The sequence below is a fragment of the Saccostrea echinata genome, unplaced genomic scaffold (assembly GCF_033153115.1).
Source record: "Saccostrea echinata isolate AGI-Se365-2 ecotype Australia unplaced genomic scaffold, CSIRO_AGI_Sech_v1 ptg000001l, whole genome shotgun sequence".
NCBI classification, from domain to species: domain Eukaryota; kingdom Metazoa; phylum Mollusca; class Bivalvia; order Ostreida; family Ostreidae; genus Saccostrea; species Saccostrea echinata.
Genome location: NW_026889750.1, coordinates 9063759 through 9080937, shown reverse-complemented (window position 1 = coordinate 9080937; position 17179 = coordinate 9063759). Strand labels below are relative to the sequence as shown.

The 17179-nt window shown below is 32.5% G+C and overlaps 1 protein-coding gene across 1 annotated transcript; it reads left to right on the top strand.

Moving 5' to 3' along the window:
- The first annotated feature begins 4921 nt into the window (after positions 1 to 4921).
- On the top strand, positions 4922 to 11343 carry LOC133185322 (dual oxidase maturation factor 1-like). The gene is made up of 9 exons (XM_061320495.1): positions 4922 to 5063; positions 6124 to 6286; positions 8245 to 8302; positions 8931 to 9065; positions 9223 to 9282; positions 9400 to 9553; positions 9647 to 9858; positions 10044 to 10201; positions 10342 to 11343. Exons 2-9 carry the CDS (start codon positions 6125 to 6127, stop codon positions 10753 to 10755), a joined length of 1353 nt encoding a protein of 450 aa, XP_061176479.1. The 5' UTR covers positions 4922 to 5063; position 6124; the 3' UTR covers positions 10756 to 11343.
- Positions 11344 to 17179: the final 5836 nt, after the last annotated feature.

The following is a 17179-nucleotide window of genomic DNA, read 5'->3' as shown; positions in this document are numbered from 1 at the left end:
CAGAAAAATTAAAAAAAAATATAAAAGTTTTAAATCTCTTTTCTTCAGCGATTCTGTCAGTCAGATTCAGTCAGTTTTCAGCAAGTACTTTTAAAATATCAGAAAGATTATTCCTTGCATTAAAACTGATTTCTAAAGAAAAAAATGGAATCGGTGGGACAAACATTTTCACCGCTGAGACAAGAAAGGGAATTTTCTTTTTGATATTTTTTTTTCTAAATGTATTTTAAACTGCGTAATATTGATTTGTAAGTGTCGCTTCTAGTTTTTGAAGTTTAAAATTTACAAAATGGCTTCTGCTGTCGTGGACATAAAAATTGGTAAATGTCTGAAAAATTTGATTAATTTTTCAATAGTAATTGCTTACTTTGATGCCACATTTGAGGTCGGTTCGGGGTGACATAAGCTATTGCTTGCATTAGCAAAGTTTTTAGTTATTAATCCTAAATTTTAATAAAACCTTTGTATTTAAAGTTATACAGGAAACTACCAAATTTGCTAATCCTTTTCACAACCATACCTTACAAAGGTACTTTATAAGAGAAAATCAGTAAAACATTAAGTTTTTTTTTCTAGAACAATGAAGTCAAGATGCAGTGTAATTTTAATTTGTGATGAATCGAGAAGAGAATAAAAGTTAGGACTACCACCCTCGTGCTCTGACCCCCCATTTCCTTGATCTTTCTTAATTGTTGTCTTAATCTATTCCAACTTCTGTCGTTAATGTATCGGTAAATAGTGCAAGGTGATAATACACCCCCAGCAGGTCTTCGGCAGGTCTTTAATCCTTCGACACTTTTGATTTCTTCAAACAGCTTCTTCAATTTTAAAGAAAATCGCGCCCGAAGGCACGTGCTCGTATCGTGAGATCATTCCATTTCTTCTAGTGTTAAGAAGTTGGAAAATTTTCGACCCACAATCTTCAAATTTGAAAAAAAAAATCATTACGTAACATGTCTGCTTTAAGTCACGAATAGAGTCTTAAGAGGTCTGAGATAGATGCACTTTTTGCATGGCACTAAATGAAAGGGAGGGTTTTCCGAATTTCTGAACAGTACTTGTATTACAGTTGATTCGTCGGCCACATCATTAGCGAAGTCATTGTGATCCCATTTTAATTTTATTAATAATCTGACAAAAACGAACATGGATATAAAGGCTTTGATATTTGGGCTTAAATGTAAAATACCGGTGCTCTTCAGTATGCGAGAATAGAAATGAGCTTTTTACTCAGAAAGACGAATTAGCTCCATTGCATCGAGATGTCTAAAGTCGAGGTGTAGAACCGATGTAGGACTAAAGTAAAACCATATTAGAGACCCTTTAAAAATAGTTTTCCCTTCTTATTGTTTAGGACAATTCTCTCCGTCCTAGATATATTTTTACGACCAAAGGAGATTGAGTTTAATATACATAAGATAAAGGTTAATTGGAGAATAATAAAAAAGCTGACTTTTCGATTCTCGAAAAGTGATAGTATATGATAAAGCCAACTTTTTTAACATAGAGAAAAAGCACTAGTGCAAATGTATGAATCTTTATGCTAGTATGCATGTAAAATTAGTGGCAATACATTATAATATTGAAAATTTAAAATTGATTCGAAGCTATATGTCGACAAACGTGGAACATTTCTTTCAAGTCTGTACATAACATCCCGTTTGGTGCGTACTAGTGTCTGGATAATAACAAAAAACTTGACAGATTCTTTTATCGTCTTTCAGGTTAGTATAAACAGGATTACATACCTCCGGTTTCTTTTAAGTCGATATTTTTTCACTAAACTGTTGCAGTTGAATCAATAACAAAGGTGCGAAGTCTTGCTTCCGGAAAAGTGATCTGGGTCTGGAGGACGATTAATTTCATCTCTGCGTTTAGTCTGCGCTCAATGCATTTCCCTAACTAGGGATACGGGCCCTATGGATGGAATGTTGACATCTCATATACACGATTAAGATTATCAAACAAAGTAAACATAACAGAAAATGATTCAATTTGCACTGGAAGACATCCGTAACAATTAACGTTCAAGATACACTTCAACAAAAACCTCTTTTTTTTCTTTTGACATATAAGCACTTTCTTTGTTGTAATAGCTGTGATATTAATTTTTTGACAAGCATGTTAGTATGTTTGTACATTTGTCTAAATTTTCGCTTACAATGAAAATTTTCGATTGACCAGCGAGGAAAAATATCTGTTGGCTTTGTGTTCTTTTAAAACTCGTAATAATTTTTATCTTAAGAATACGTCAAATTATTGATGAGTTCCATAGTCTTTTATTCGTGAAAGACAGATGTAAAATCTTAATATCAAAAAATCAATTCAGAGTAAATAAACACATGGGTATGAAGTTTTTTTGGGGAATTAAGGCCATTAGGTAAGGTATGGTTTAATTACGTCATGAAATCCCTGTGCTTTTTAGGGGAATGTTTCCCAACCTTGGGAAATCACTGTTTAACTGGATGACTTCAATTATTTATGCAATTTCTGCAATTAATTTTATTGACAGAATCAACCACGTGGTATGTTCGAAGTTCAGTTCTTGTCATTATATATAAAACACATACGTCATGAAGACAGGGCCCTGTGGTCAGTACTCTGTAAACTGTCCATCGAAGTACATTAAATATTTACCCTGTTAGACTTCATTTGATGTGGCTTATAGAAGAAAAATTCCTATCGGTACGGACATCCGCAATTCCAGGGTAGAATTTGGGTACATTCAAATTCATCAAAAGGCACAGATCACGGTTTTTGTACCGAAACACATTGTTGGAATAATTTTCCTTGTTTCAAGATTTAGTAAGTATTTGATGCAATTAATCACCTATTTATCGAGAACGTAAAAAAAAAAAAAGAGTAAGGGTTTGAAGAAATCCGTTGATTATAAAAGAAAAGAAGACTGATACAGATGAAACTTTTAATGTAATATTATGCAGTACATAATTTTCTCAGTATACATGTAACAAAATTACATGCAGGGTCACGAAACCATATGCTGTATTTTCTTTTAGCTTTAGAAAGAATCCAGTATCAATATGACTACGACAAAGATTATATTTCTTACGTTTGTTTAATTACTATACTAAATGTTAACCTTTTTGAACAATTAACTGCATTCTTATGCAGTTAAGATGGTCTCCTAACCTTCGTCACTTACTTCTTAACTTCAAATAACAACAGACAAACAAACTGCACAGGGTTTATTGCTATGCACTTTTGCAAGGTCAGCAAATGACTTCATTTACAAGAAATGCAAGTAAGTACTTTGTACTTCCTTGTCAAGTAAATCCACTTATCATATCACCGAAAAGTCCATTTTTGGACCCACTTGTAATGTCAGTGTAGTAAATGGCAGGGTTTGTGATATGTTCATGCTGTTTTTTAATTGAATTGTGCAGATAACGCTATTCTGTATTTGAACAGAGAGGCTGCATATCTTAACTTCCTAATTCACAACTTATTCAAAAGTACGATTTCCTTTAAAGAATATTTAAATAGGTATTTTTGATTTCTTATTTATTAATGAATAGATTAAAAAATGATAATTGCATTTAATTAGTTACTTATTTATTTCAAAATTTAAGGTGCAAAAATTAAAAAAAAAAAACTGCAAAAGAAAAAAAAACATGTTTTTTTTTTCAATTTAGCATGTAGCTAGATGAAAATCTTATGTTACATACATTCAGAAATAAATGCATAAGACGGCACTTGCTGTAGAAACTTGCGTTTTAAAAATTTACTTCTTCAGTTTATTTATTTACAGAAGTACCTTTTCTATTTGCAAAAACCAAAAAATTAAATTATAAATAAATCATAAAATCATAAAACATACATGTTCAACAAGTTTATGATAAAAGAAACAAATCTTTTTGTATTGTGAAGTTTGGATATAGTGAAAAACGTACCGTGCTTATCAATATGCTTTGCACATTCATAATTACTTGTGAAGCATTTCTTTGTAATAATGAGTAAACCTTCTCTTACAATCTCAAGAGTACTTGTATTTAGCAAAATACTTAACCTTTCACTCTAACTAAGGTAGGAGGGTCCATCCATGCTAATTCATACTGGAATACCATAACGTAACAACAGAGGTATAAAAATATGACAGTAGAAATTCCATTTTCCCGGGACATTCATATTTATTTATTTTCAATGTATGCTAATCAACCGCGGTGTCTGACTGCTTTATAAAACGTAATCAGAGCGTTCGCAACACTCATTAACCGGTGAGTGCTGATCGTAAAAAGATTGACAGTTGCTCATATGTTTTAAGAGAACTACACATTGATGTTAGGAAGTTGAAATTTTCCGATTACATAGCCGAGGTTTAATTTTACATGCTCCCGTTATAAAGTTGGAGCGTCACCGGAGATCTTATTTTATGGTCAGTGCAAAAAAAAATTTGCTTCATTGAATTTTATTTTAAAAAATTCTTTTAAATAATTTGCAACATTTCTAATAAATATTTTTTTTTATTAGAATTTAGATAATTAAATATATTTTTTTGCATTTTTTTTTTTTTAATATTCATTCTTATATTTCACTTTAATATTATTTATTTATGCAGATATATGCCTAATTGAACAACTGGGTTGTGACATTTTATGCACTTTTCTTTCGCCTGTTTTAAACTGATATGACATAATGCTGGAAATATTTGCATGTCTGTAAAAAGAATTTTTTTTGTAGGAGGCTTATCAAACTTCTTCATGTCAAACCTTTTCATTAATTGGAAAATTTTCCATAACATTTCAATATAACCCGGGTCCGCCTGAGCTTTTTATCTTGTGATAAAGGGATCAAATATACACGCGTATGCACGCTTCAGCGATTCATTATTGTTTTATTTACACGGTTTATATTTGTTATACATTCTCCACTGTGACGAAGGAGAACATATAACGTGAACACTAAGTGCCAAAGCGTAGAACTGTCAAGAGCTAAAAATATAACACAGTTTACATTGAATTAAAATTAACATACAATGTATATTATTTCGACTTTCAGAACTATCAACGGAGAAGAGGAATTAAAGGAACAACGTCTTGTTAAAGGTAAATAGCTTTATTTCTAACCATACCTGCTATTATTTGTAACATAGGCAAAGGAGTTTGTAAACTTTTCATGTATACAGCATTGCATTGCGACATTAAGATACCAATGGAAAAGCAAGACGATATTATTTTGCGTTTAAGGTGTAAATATTTCTTTTCTCTGGGAGAACACTTCAACTTTAAGATAGAAATTCTGAATGTTTTGTCATTACATTGTATTTATACTTATTTTATGTCAAGGCGATCTATTAATGAGCTACATGCCTTTCATTTTCTAAAAAAAAACACCACGACAAATCGAAATAATCTGGTTAACTTTCAAGCATGTCATGTCTGTAATCAATATCTTGAAACTGTCACTCCAGAAAGGCCATTTGAATCCTTTTGATTCTCTTTCTCTTTTGAAGTATCAAGGTTTATCAGTAAGAAATTAGACAGCATCCGCTTATATGAATCATGGGTTCCCCAACCTCGAAAAACTTATCGTTAACTTTCAAGACTACCGTCTATGAATCGGATCGGTCTTAGGCCTTATATAACAAGCATTCTGAGAGTATTGCATTAGCAATACTTGTCCCCTACCGGCAAGTGCATGTAATCTGGTTCCCGTTAAGAATTGAAAATGCCATAATTCTGTCAAAAATTAATGAAGCGGGACGAAATGCGAACTTGATCTATAACTAATCAAGGTAAAGCCACATACCAAAAATAAGCTCAATATCTACAAGCGTTTAGAAGAAAATTGCGGAAAACCCGTAAAAATTGAAAAGGCCGTAATTCCGTCAAAAATCAATGAAGCGGAACGAAATTCAAACTTGATCTGTAACTCATCAAAATACACTCACATACCAAAAATCAGCTCAATATCTGCAGGCGTTTAGGAAAAAAGTGCGGAAAACCAAGTGGGACAGACTGACAGACAGACAGAGGGACAGACAGACAGACAGACAGACGGATGGACAGACTCAGAGGAAACCTATAGTCCCCTCCGGTTTCACCGGTAGGGGACTAATAACGAAACAAGATTCTTGCTTTAATTGACTTTATTTTGATATTTCAGAATGACTTGGTTTAGTGCTTTTCGAGGAGACTTTGGGTTTTCTTTCTATGGACAAAAGAGAACACCGGTTACCATTGATATTCAACTTGTTAGTGCTATTTACGCATGCGTTCTTGTTTCCGTAGCAACGATTATAGTGGCTCTTGGCATTCGTGGAAAAGAAGTAAGTGCTAATAATTTCTATAAATATATCACAAAGTTTATGATATAATTAATCAATTGTAACAAACACAGTTTCGATACAAGACTCTTACTGAAATCATTCCAACATACATGAACTTTCATATCTGAGTGTTAAGATGATAGAAGAAATTTAATAACTCGGAAAGGAAAATTGTTTTTCTTTAGTATTAATCATTAACACTACACCTTCTGACCTCTGATCTATATATTGTTTACAATATGACATACAGACCTTCCTGGTCTGTTCAAAAACATGACGTACGTAAAGACCGCATATATTAAAATGAACAAAGGAGTTTTCGTTCAGTTATGATTTGTAACACTTCCTGTAATAATTAAACGATCATTAAACACATGACGTTTTATGGAGACACAGGTAGGACAGCTAGGTAGGCTCAAAGATGGACCTTGATAAGGATTGCATAACTGACAACAAACTTAATTAGGCTAGTTTGATCGTGCGTTACCTTGCAAATTTTTAAGTGGAACATGTCACTTCTTCTGAACGCAAACGACGGTTTACTTTAACGACTTACTCGAATTAATTCTGATTCAGCAATTTAGTCAGCTAATTACCCCCTTCGTTCTGTAAGCGTGTCTTGCCGCGCCATTTTGTATTTTTAGCCCGCACTACGGTGTTTCGGAAACATTGCTTTTTGTCGAAACATAGATTGCCTTGTTCCGTTCCTTGTTGGAAGAGTCACTCCTGCCCTGTACCTACAACCCATAAAGCGAAAACATCACAAATTTGCCATGTTCAAACAATACTTCAGTAGAGGACCAACACTTTAGCATCTTAAAATATCTTTAACACCGATTCCCTTGTATCTAGCAATTTCAAAATCATTATAAATATGTAGCACAGATTTTGAATAAACTCAAAAAGAACCCAGATTCCGACAAGCACACATACAACCCTGCCGTAATACTGTCTTACAATTCTCAGATACGACTAGGTTGTACGTGTATTTGTACTCTATACGTGAAGTGTTATACCAGCGAAAAGTAACAGTGGTAAAGGTTTCATCTTCATCAATACCATTTTCATCACATTGATCATCGTCATCATCATCATCATCATCACTCTCTTCTTATTCTTCGTTTCTTTACCGCGGCCGTCTTAACGCCATCACCAAGCCAGTTCTTCATTCATCTTTTTTTTTTTCTTTTCAAAAATCAATTTATTTGTCAATGGATTAATCATAGCTTTTGCAAGTGTGGATATCTCACTAATTTTAAAAGATATCAAGGCCTTAAACGTGCTTGGTCCTTGGTTAGGAATGCAAAAGAGTTTATCAAGGTGTTATCGTTCCAATTAATCGTACACAATCCGATTAGCATGAATCCACCTGACCTTCTTGACAAATTCACATTTCCCTTATAAATCAGATTTTTGTATGTTCACTGTCAATTTTTCATGTTCTTTTTTGATCTCGCTGACCTTTGAATGATTCGAATGGATCATCTTACTTTTAACAATTTGCACATCAATACTACAAAGAAATCGTATGGTATTAATTTAGATCTTTGTGTTTTCATTTCTCCTTACAAATTTATGTTTTTTTATGGTTCTAGTATGGTTTATTCCAAATTTTTTTTTTATCAAGAGATATATTTTAGGGGGCGGGGGGGGGGGGGTGAACAGTACCCATGGCACTAGACTGATAGAGTAAACCTTAGTGCCTTCATAAAGAAACAATCAGTAATAAAGGCCCACGTGTCGGCAGACCCTCAGTGCATTTTTGGATTCGATTGAATGAGTATTATGTTCAATATGGACAGCTACTTTTACTGTTCTCTAATGCATAATAGTAACTTTCTACGAATCCTCCCACACACACCATTTATTGAACAATAAACAAAATGAATATTTTTTATCAATTGCTATAAATTACAAAGAAGTTAAATTTTAGTATATATATTAATCTTTTTTTGCAGAGATGGATTAACCTAATACGAGTTGTGTTTAGTCTGGGTATTGGAACAACCATTATTTGTAAGTTAGTTTTTCATACAGTTTTATTACAAACTACTGAGGTAATATCACACATTTATTGGTTATTTAAAGTTGAGTGATACCTCTCTTGCACCAAATTAAAGTGATTAACGATGATGCATTTTCTGCAAGAAAGCGTCAATAAAAAAAATCAAACAGGTGTAGTGTCCTTTAAATTAGGCATTAATGGTGAAAACAAGGATTTCATGTCTCACCTACAACAAATTATGCCAGCATTTCCCGGAAGTTTATTTGTTGGCACATCAATGCAGGTAGTTAAAGTTAAAAGTTTAAACTTTTCTGAAATGCAAGCAAAGACCTACAGTATTTGAAAGATCATCATATGTTCACAATGTTTGGTGCGAACCTATGGCAAATGTTTTTGAAAATGGTTAGCATAAATTTGACAAGATGTATAAGTTCGAGTGGTTATTTGGAATATTTGACATGGGCTCAGGTCTATGAAAAAGAATTCTTATCAAGAGGTCATCCCAAAACATGATTTAGATGTCACAAACTTGTACCACTTCATTCGTAAATTATTAGGTATTCTCTCAGCTGTCTCTGTGCAATTCTAGGTTTGGAAGAGCTGAAATGAAAATATGATCATTTTTTCCATCTGTTTCAGTGGCTTCGTTAGGTTACTGTTGGCAATTTGGTGAGGTGCAGGTTAAATCAACGTATATCTACAGATCCGAGGAACAATTTTCGGGAACTCTTGGCATGTTTGTTGGCCTTCGAAGAATCAATATTACATTATCAGGTATATGCGATTATAATTCACAGTTAACTCGGTTTTAATGCATATAGAAGTGTGAGATCTTTTCTTGTTACTATTCAATCCAAGTACAATATCATTTAATTTATATACAAGTTATTTATCTATATAGATATTTAATATACAGACATTTTATATACAGGTAATTTTAATCAATCAAAAGGGGAGATAAACTACAATGAGGCAGTGGACTTAGAGAATGGTAAGCTATTTGAACCTCAAGTACTTCTTTTCTAAATCCAAACTGAGATTAATATAAAAAAAAAATACTGATCTTCAACATATGTTACTCTAATCAACATTTATTCGTATATTTCAGTGAGGGGTCCTATCCAGGAATTGCGACATTGTTTGGGAAGGGGACTACCCATCCCAGTTCTACATCTCGTGGAATACCTCAGTACTGACACTGGCGGACTGAGATGGGGTAGAAGCTACACTGGGGCTGGATACCTGTCCCATATTCTGCTATGGTTTGTTTTTTTTCCTCCATCAGCTCATACTTGCAAAACATGAAGTGTTTGAGTGGAGACAGTGACATTGTAAATTTTGATGTCTATTTACAGGACCTCGTTTTCGTTCTGGATCCTCACAAACATTATGATGGTGACTGTGGTTTTCTATGGCGCCTTTTTACTTACCCTAACCGGGATTACAATGATTCTGGCTTGCGTCACCTTCCACGTGCTGCAGCCTCGCCTTGCTTTTAGAATAATGGGAAGTGACGTAGACTTTGTGACTTACTATGGTCCTTGCTTTTGGGCAGTTTTAGCTATAGGTTTGTATATGAATTAACCGTAATTGTTTGCTTTATTCACTTATGAATAAAAAAAATGACAAAGTTATATGTAATAACACTTTCTGCAGCCTTGGTTTTTTCTCTCTCATTGTGCAAGACTTTATGTATATGTTGTGCGTTTTGAGAAATGGCTTTGAAAATGATTTTTTTTCTTTCATTTTTAGGTATCATTACCACAATAATTGGGTTTGTTATAGTCTGTCTCGACTATAAAGTTCCAAAAATAGCAGCCAAATATATTTTGATAGAGAAACCTTTCGTCAAGGAAGATGTATATACAAGTGTTCATAGGAAATCCATAGCTAATGTGCCACAACAGAAGGTGTGTAAAAGTTTTACGTCATCCAAAATCTGTCAAAATCTACGCAATTTCATTTGCATAAGTTTAACATACAAGTTGATTTTATGTGATCGAGGTTATATTACACAAAAGATGGTTATTTTTTTACTCTTTTTCTTCAGTATGATTTACAAAAGATGTCTTCTGATGGAATGATCAACCTCGGGTTCGATCATAATGAAATGCTACAAACTCGAGAAAATCATTCTTCAGGCCAACATGATCAAATGAAAAGATGCAACACAACCCCAGGGAAACTCTCTCTTTCGCCAGAGCCTTCTCCTGTCCGGAGAGGTTCTTTGCCTGTTCGCAATTCTGCCTCGTTGAATTCGATCAACGAGCATGAGTCCGAAGGTTCAAACGAAAGCCCCCGACTGCATAGGTCCCCTCCACAATATTGTAGAAATGAAATGAACATTCAAATGACAACCTGTCCAACAATTGAAGAAACGGAAAGATTGGACAGGTTGAGAGAAATTTATATTGATGTTGATATGCAGCAAAACTCTTTACAAAGAACATTCAATGCTTTATAGCAGTAAATTTCACATTTGATTGGTTGTTTGGTGCGATTGAGAATGCTCATAAATTTTGTTAGTGTTGAAGTGTATCTGTGCGTGTAATATATGATTTTTGTAAGGTAGTATACTTGTCAATTTTATGAATCTGTCTCAGTTTGTGATATTATCATAGTAACAAGTTATCTTGTTAAGAATTCTAAAAGCATTTACATGTGATTCCAGTTGTGCCAAAGCTGTAATTAATTCACCATAAATTCATCAAAAAAGTATTTAATTGAATTTTCTACATGTTACGTTTCAAAACAATACTTTTTAATTCTTTTTCCTTCACTATTATCAAATTCTACAATTTGGGATAAATAAACGTCGGTATGGTAGCAAGGTAAGTTTGAGACGCACCACATCTGGCATCAATAATTGGTCTTAATCCATCATTTTTCACACTGTTTATTTCATTACTAGAAGCACGCACTCGATGGCACTCCAGTCCATTTCAATTTAATATTTCAGTTTGTTTCGATCAAATCTATGATTTGCTTATTTGTTTGAGTAAGATAAATTGCCCATAATTGAGAAAGTTGTTCATAAAGTCATCAATTATTTTGAAATAAACATTTATTGTATATTGATTCTAATTTAATGTAAAGTTCAATCAGATGCATTATTTAAATGACACTTTCACAGTTTATATCGAAAAAGGAACGAAATAAAATGTTGTCTCCAGAATTGATCAATTATTACAAAATGTAATTTATGAGTACAAAATAAACAATGTAAGATTGATTTCGAGTTCTAAATGCATATATATATCTGCATGGTAATGTCCGATTATAAAAGTCCTTGATTGATTCCATTATATCATTAAGACTGATTTTACTTCTTTTTTTTTTTACTATGTCATGTTTCTCTAGCTATTTTTCATTCACTGGGTGTTTTGAACAATTTCTCCATATTTTACTTAGATAATGCTTAATTACGAGCATGGCTGCGTATATTCATAGGTTATATTAATATTATGTTATGATATTAATATTATATCAATTGCTTAGATAAAATTATCCTAATTCGTTTAGTGCTGACAAATTACATATATCCTTTTTACATTGTTTTATTGAATATGAAATAAAATATTAAAATTGAACTGTCTTCCTTCATGTTTTTAAAAATGAAATGAACATTATAAATTATATTTCAGTGAAAAATTGGATTTTTAAGAATCTATATTCTTACTTGCTATATAATCAGAGTACTGCTTATGTGGTAATTTATTTCAAGCAAAGAAATCATTGGAAAGAACTGGATTCTGGCAATTATTTATTTAAAAACTTCAAGAAACTTTTAGAGAATTTGAAATCATAAAATTTTACAAAGGTCATTAACATCAAAGTGTACGACTTTTCAACACTTTACACAACCATTCCCAACGTTAGATTAATAAGATATTTTGACATCATAGACATTCTTCGATAAAATTTAAACTCGTAAAGTTGCATACTTTATAACTGGTCATCTGCAAACATATTTTGTTAAAAAAACTTTCTGAATCTATGTATTCACAGGTACTCCGAGGTTGACATTAAAAAGGTGTTTGAGACTCTCACTGACAATCTATTTTGTAGTTTTCGGAGACCAGGTCTTCCAAAAATCTGTTAAGATTCCAATGGGAACTAATTGAGCACATTCATTAGCTGACCTGTTTTTATATTCATATGAAGTAGAATTTATTCAAAAAACTTCTAAATGTATAGAAAAAGTCTCTTATTGTGGCCTTCAATTTGACATTTAGATATATCGACAACGTTTTATCAATTAACACAATTCAGAAAGCTGTTTCATTCATATGTTGATTTGATATATCCCAACTCAAAATAAAAGACACCACAGAATCTACAACATATGTTTTATATTTGGATGTTTTACTAGATGAAATGTATGGAGATAACGATCAGTATTCAAGTTAAAAGGTCCATTAAACAATACAAATTTTGGAGCAGAGGAAATACGGACCTCTAAAACATCAGAGGTGGGATCAGGTGCCATGGAGGAGTGAGCGTCCCCTGCCGACCGGTCACACCCACCGTGTTCTCCTTGTCATGATCGAGAAACGAAAATCCGTCGACAATTCAGTGTGTAAATAATGGGCTAACAATTAGTATGAAAAACGTCAGTCAGCATTTGACTTCATGATAAATTGTATTTGCTGACAAGGTCATTGTATCGACCATAGAACTTGCGAAATGAGGACTTTAAACGGGACTGCTGATATTATTGTTTCATCAACTTGTTTGTCAATAACTTAACTCGTTTTAGAAATTGATCATACGTAGAGCATGGCTTGCGTATCGAATCAACCGTGAGATATATACCCCGTATGCAGGTGATGAAGGTATATTGCTGCATAAGTAAGGAAAGTAGACGATTGAAAATTTAAAGTCATCACGTTTATCATAAAGCTTGGTTGTTAGATTACCATTAACGTCTTTTTCTAATAAAATATCCAAATATGAAACAGATGTGTCAGACTCTGTGGTATCTTTTATTTCAAGCTCACCGGGATATATCGTATCGACATAAGAATGGAAATAACCATCGTTAATTGACAATACGCCGTCGATAAATCTAAATGTCGAGTTGGAGGACACAACAAGAGTTTTTTTCTTTTCAGGTATAAGATTTTGAACAAATTCTGCTTCATATGAAAACAAAATTAGGTCAAAGACAATGATGGCAAAAGTGAAACTTTATAACAAACGCGATGACGTCAACTTTCTATGGTCAACTCCCTAATATTTGTAGCAATTATCACCTTCATACAGAGTTTATGTCTCCCAGTTGATTCGTTATGCATGAACGTGCCCTAAGAACTAACAGTTTCTAAACTAGATATTAGTAGACAGGCTATGAACAAATTAGTTGATGATACAAGTATATCAACAAAATCGTTTGAAGTCAACATTTCGTAAATTCTATGGTACAATGACCTTGTTTGCAAAGGCATTCCAAGGTTAAGTCGAATGTTGACTTTTGTCTTTCATACAAAATGTTAACCATGGCGGGTGTGACCGGTCGACAGGGGATGTTTACTCATCCATGTCACCTGATCCCTTTTCTATTTTCAGAGGTCCGTGTTAGCTCTTCTTATAATTTGTATTATTTGAATGGACTTTTGAGAATAATCACTGTTCGTTATCTTCACAATTAACTAGGAATTAAAAAAATATTTGCTAAAGTACTCGATAAATATGATAAATAAAAATAATAATGAAATCAGGGTTATATATATATATATATATAAATGAAGTTCTTCAAATTACATTCATCATGGAAAAGACCTGAAAGCAACACAAAAGGGATTGCACAGTGAAATTCTAATTAACGATAACTTTTCAATAAAATCTGAAAATGCTTCCATATGAGACATATGAATAATAAAGCAACAGAACCATGAGCAGAAAGTGGGAGGGGGGGGGGTGTCAAAAGAATACTTTTCATGTCTTCTTTAATTCAGAAAGTTTAGTTTTTTAAGATATCAATTGTCAAACCTCAGAACTCATCAGAAACGGAAAATGAAGTTAATCTAGTTTACTTTTCGGTATTAAGCTTCTTTGATAATTCTCTGATAAAAATGTATGTGAGAATGACCAGAATACTTACATTTTTTAAGTAACACGAGGATCCCTCAAATAAAACATTGGTCGTCAAGCATATTTCGTCTATTCTTCGAATTTATGTCATGTGTAACAATAGATGCAATAATATATTTGTTTATTAGTTAATGCAAATGAGATATATCAAGATAACGAACAGTATTCAAGTTCAAAACGTCCATTAAACAATGCAAAATTTGGAGCAGAGCAAACACGGACCTCTAAAACATCAGAGGTGGGATCAGGTGCCATGGAGGAGTGAGCATCCACTGCCGACCGGCAAAGCAAGTATCTCTACATGTACATGACGTATGCGCAAAATGAATTAAGTGTACAATTAGAAGTTTTCACTACTTTAGATTGGACATACCAAGCAACACACAAAAAGTTTGAACTTAATGAACTTTAATATAATTATCTTTAAATAACTGATTAAACAAACTCAAATTAAAACAGAATCAAACAAAATAACTCTACACTTAAATAAATGATTCAACAAACTCAAAACAAAACCCCTATAATTGGCGTGAAATACATGCTACGAGACAGCACCACATGTGAGGAACCCTTCCATAAAAAAAGAAAAAGGTGACTGCCATCTTTTTATCTTTTTTATGGAAAGGTCCCTCACACGTGCCTTAGTCTAGATATGTCGCTATTAATAAAATATGATGACATGAGTTCATAACAATCAAATGTATGAATGATTAGCTTTTTGGGGGGTCAAAGAGCACTTCATTATCATCATAACATAAGAAATAGTGTAGCTGCGAGTTCTTTTCTAGGAAATCAAAGATCCATTACCTAGGAAGATGCTTGTACTTAGATGTTGAATTGTGACAACAAATGATATGTAACAAGGAAACAAGTCAATAATACATATAACCTAAATTTATAATGTTCAAATTATAAGCTTTTTCGCCAACATTGCACTTATGATTCATCATAGCATAAAAGATAAGTACTTTTCTAAGAAATCAATGAAGGATGACATTCCAAAAATTATTGCCTGATGTGAAGGCAAATAAAATTGCTTCAGTAAGTGAACAATCGGGATCTAACTACATGTAATGTCTTTTGAAATCGTTTTTTGTTCATATATATATGTTCAGATGTGTATATACTAAAAGTAAAAGATAATTTTTAAAAAAAAACTTTAGACACATGAGGGAAATTAACTTAACTTGTATATTTTAAAGTATACCAGGTATTCTTTCTTTACAATGTTTTTTTTTAACTTGAGGGTCTTTGTCAATGATATATACTTTTATATTTAGACAAAGAAAAAATATCGTTGTTTTTTTTTCATTTGTCGATTGGCGTAGATTTTCAGACTTTTCCACAAGAATGCAAGAGTCTAAATTTAAAATAAATTTATCTCAATCGAAAATTGATATGTTTTAATTTAATGCCTATAATTCTTTTTAATTCTGCGAACTTGTGTGAAAGTAAATTATTTTTTATCTCTTATTTTTACACCCAATTTTGTCATTTGAGATGATTTACTTATAAATAACATTTCCCAATAGTATTTAATTAAAATTGATTTGGAGCACAAATTGCGGTCTCTATTTGTGGCTAATGAAAAGAAATGAGAAAAAAAAATCATATTCATTCATAAAACAATCTGATCATTGATCGATTTTTAAGATCTATATATTTGGCAAAAATAATGTTAAAGATGTCAAGTCTTCCTGGTGTAAACGTTTTGATGGCTCTAAATTAACAACGGGCTCACACCTATCATCAATTTTACTGTCACCTGCGTCTTTGTGATAAGGTACTGATTGTTCCTGTTGTTGGACAATCCTGACTGCGTGCTTGAGTCTCTATCTTTGCAACTGTTATAACCTGAAGATGATATTTCCTTGAGGAAACAAGGAAAAAGCAGCATGTAACACTTCGAATTCATTATTATCAAGAATTTTGGTATAATTTAAGCTAATATAGTGGACAATCGAAACTGAAAGAGATGGAGAAATAGCTCTCATGGAAATAGAACGTTGTGTTAATAAGAATAAAATATACAATAATGATATCCAAAAAGTGGTGTAAAATAATATTTAGATAAAGTGTTTGAAGTCACAAAATTCATAATAAAGGTTTCATACGACTACACTTTTCAATTCTGGAGAAAAAGTGATATAAGTTTTGCCTATAATCAACTTTTTCATTACGTCACTGTAGGGCGGTAGAATAATGAAGGAAAAAAATAACAAGTATAGAGGGCGTGCTAAACTTTTTGACTAAAATCCAAACTGGCAGGATTTGAAATAAGTGGATGAATTAAAATTACCATATACATGTAGTCACGCAACACACCATGTATTCTTGTTTTTTTTTTTAAAATGGACATTAAAGAAGCTTAGGCGGAGAAAGGTAAACTTGTAAGGTTTACCAATGTATGTACATGTATGATGACTCCTAATGACCAACTTGACAGTATTTTGGTTTGTATGAAATTATATGTCATAAGAAAATAAATATGCAAATCCGAATTCGGATAAAGAAATTCAGAGTCTGCTATTTTGAAGTGTAATGCAATACGAATCAGGTAATGTACTTCATGAAAAAGTCGTGATATATTACAAGAATATTGCAATTGACTATATATTTCTTCCGGAAATCATTTAATATAACTTAATATACAACCTTTCATTAGAGGTCCAGTTTATCGGAATAGCATTTAACTGATAATTTAATTGTATGACGTCTCTATCAACCATGCCAAATGAAAAGTAAACTATTGACTTTTATTGCATTACACTTAAAATTTACAGTTTATTTCACAC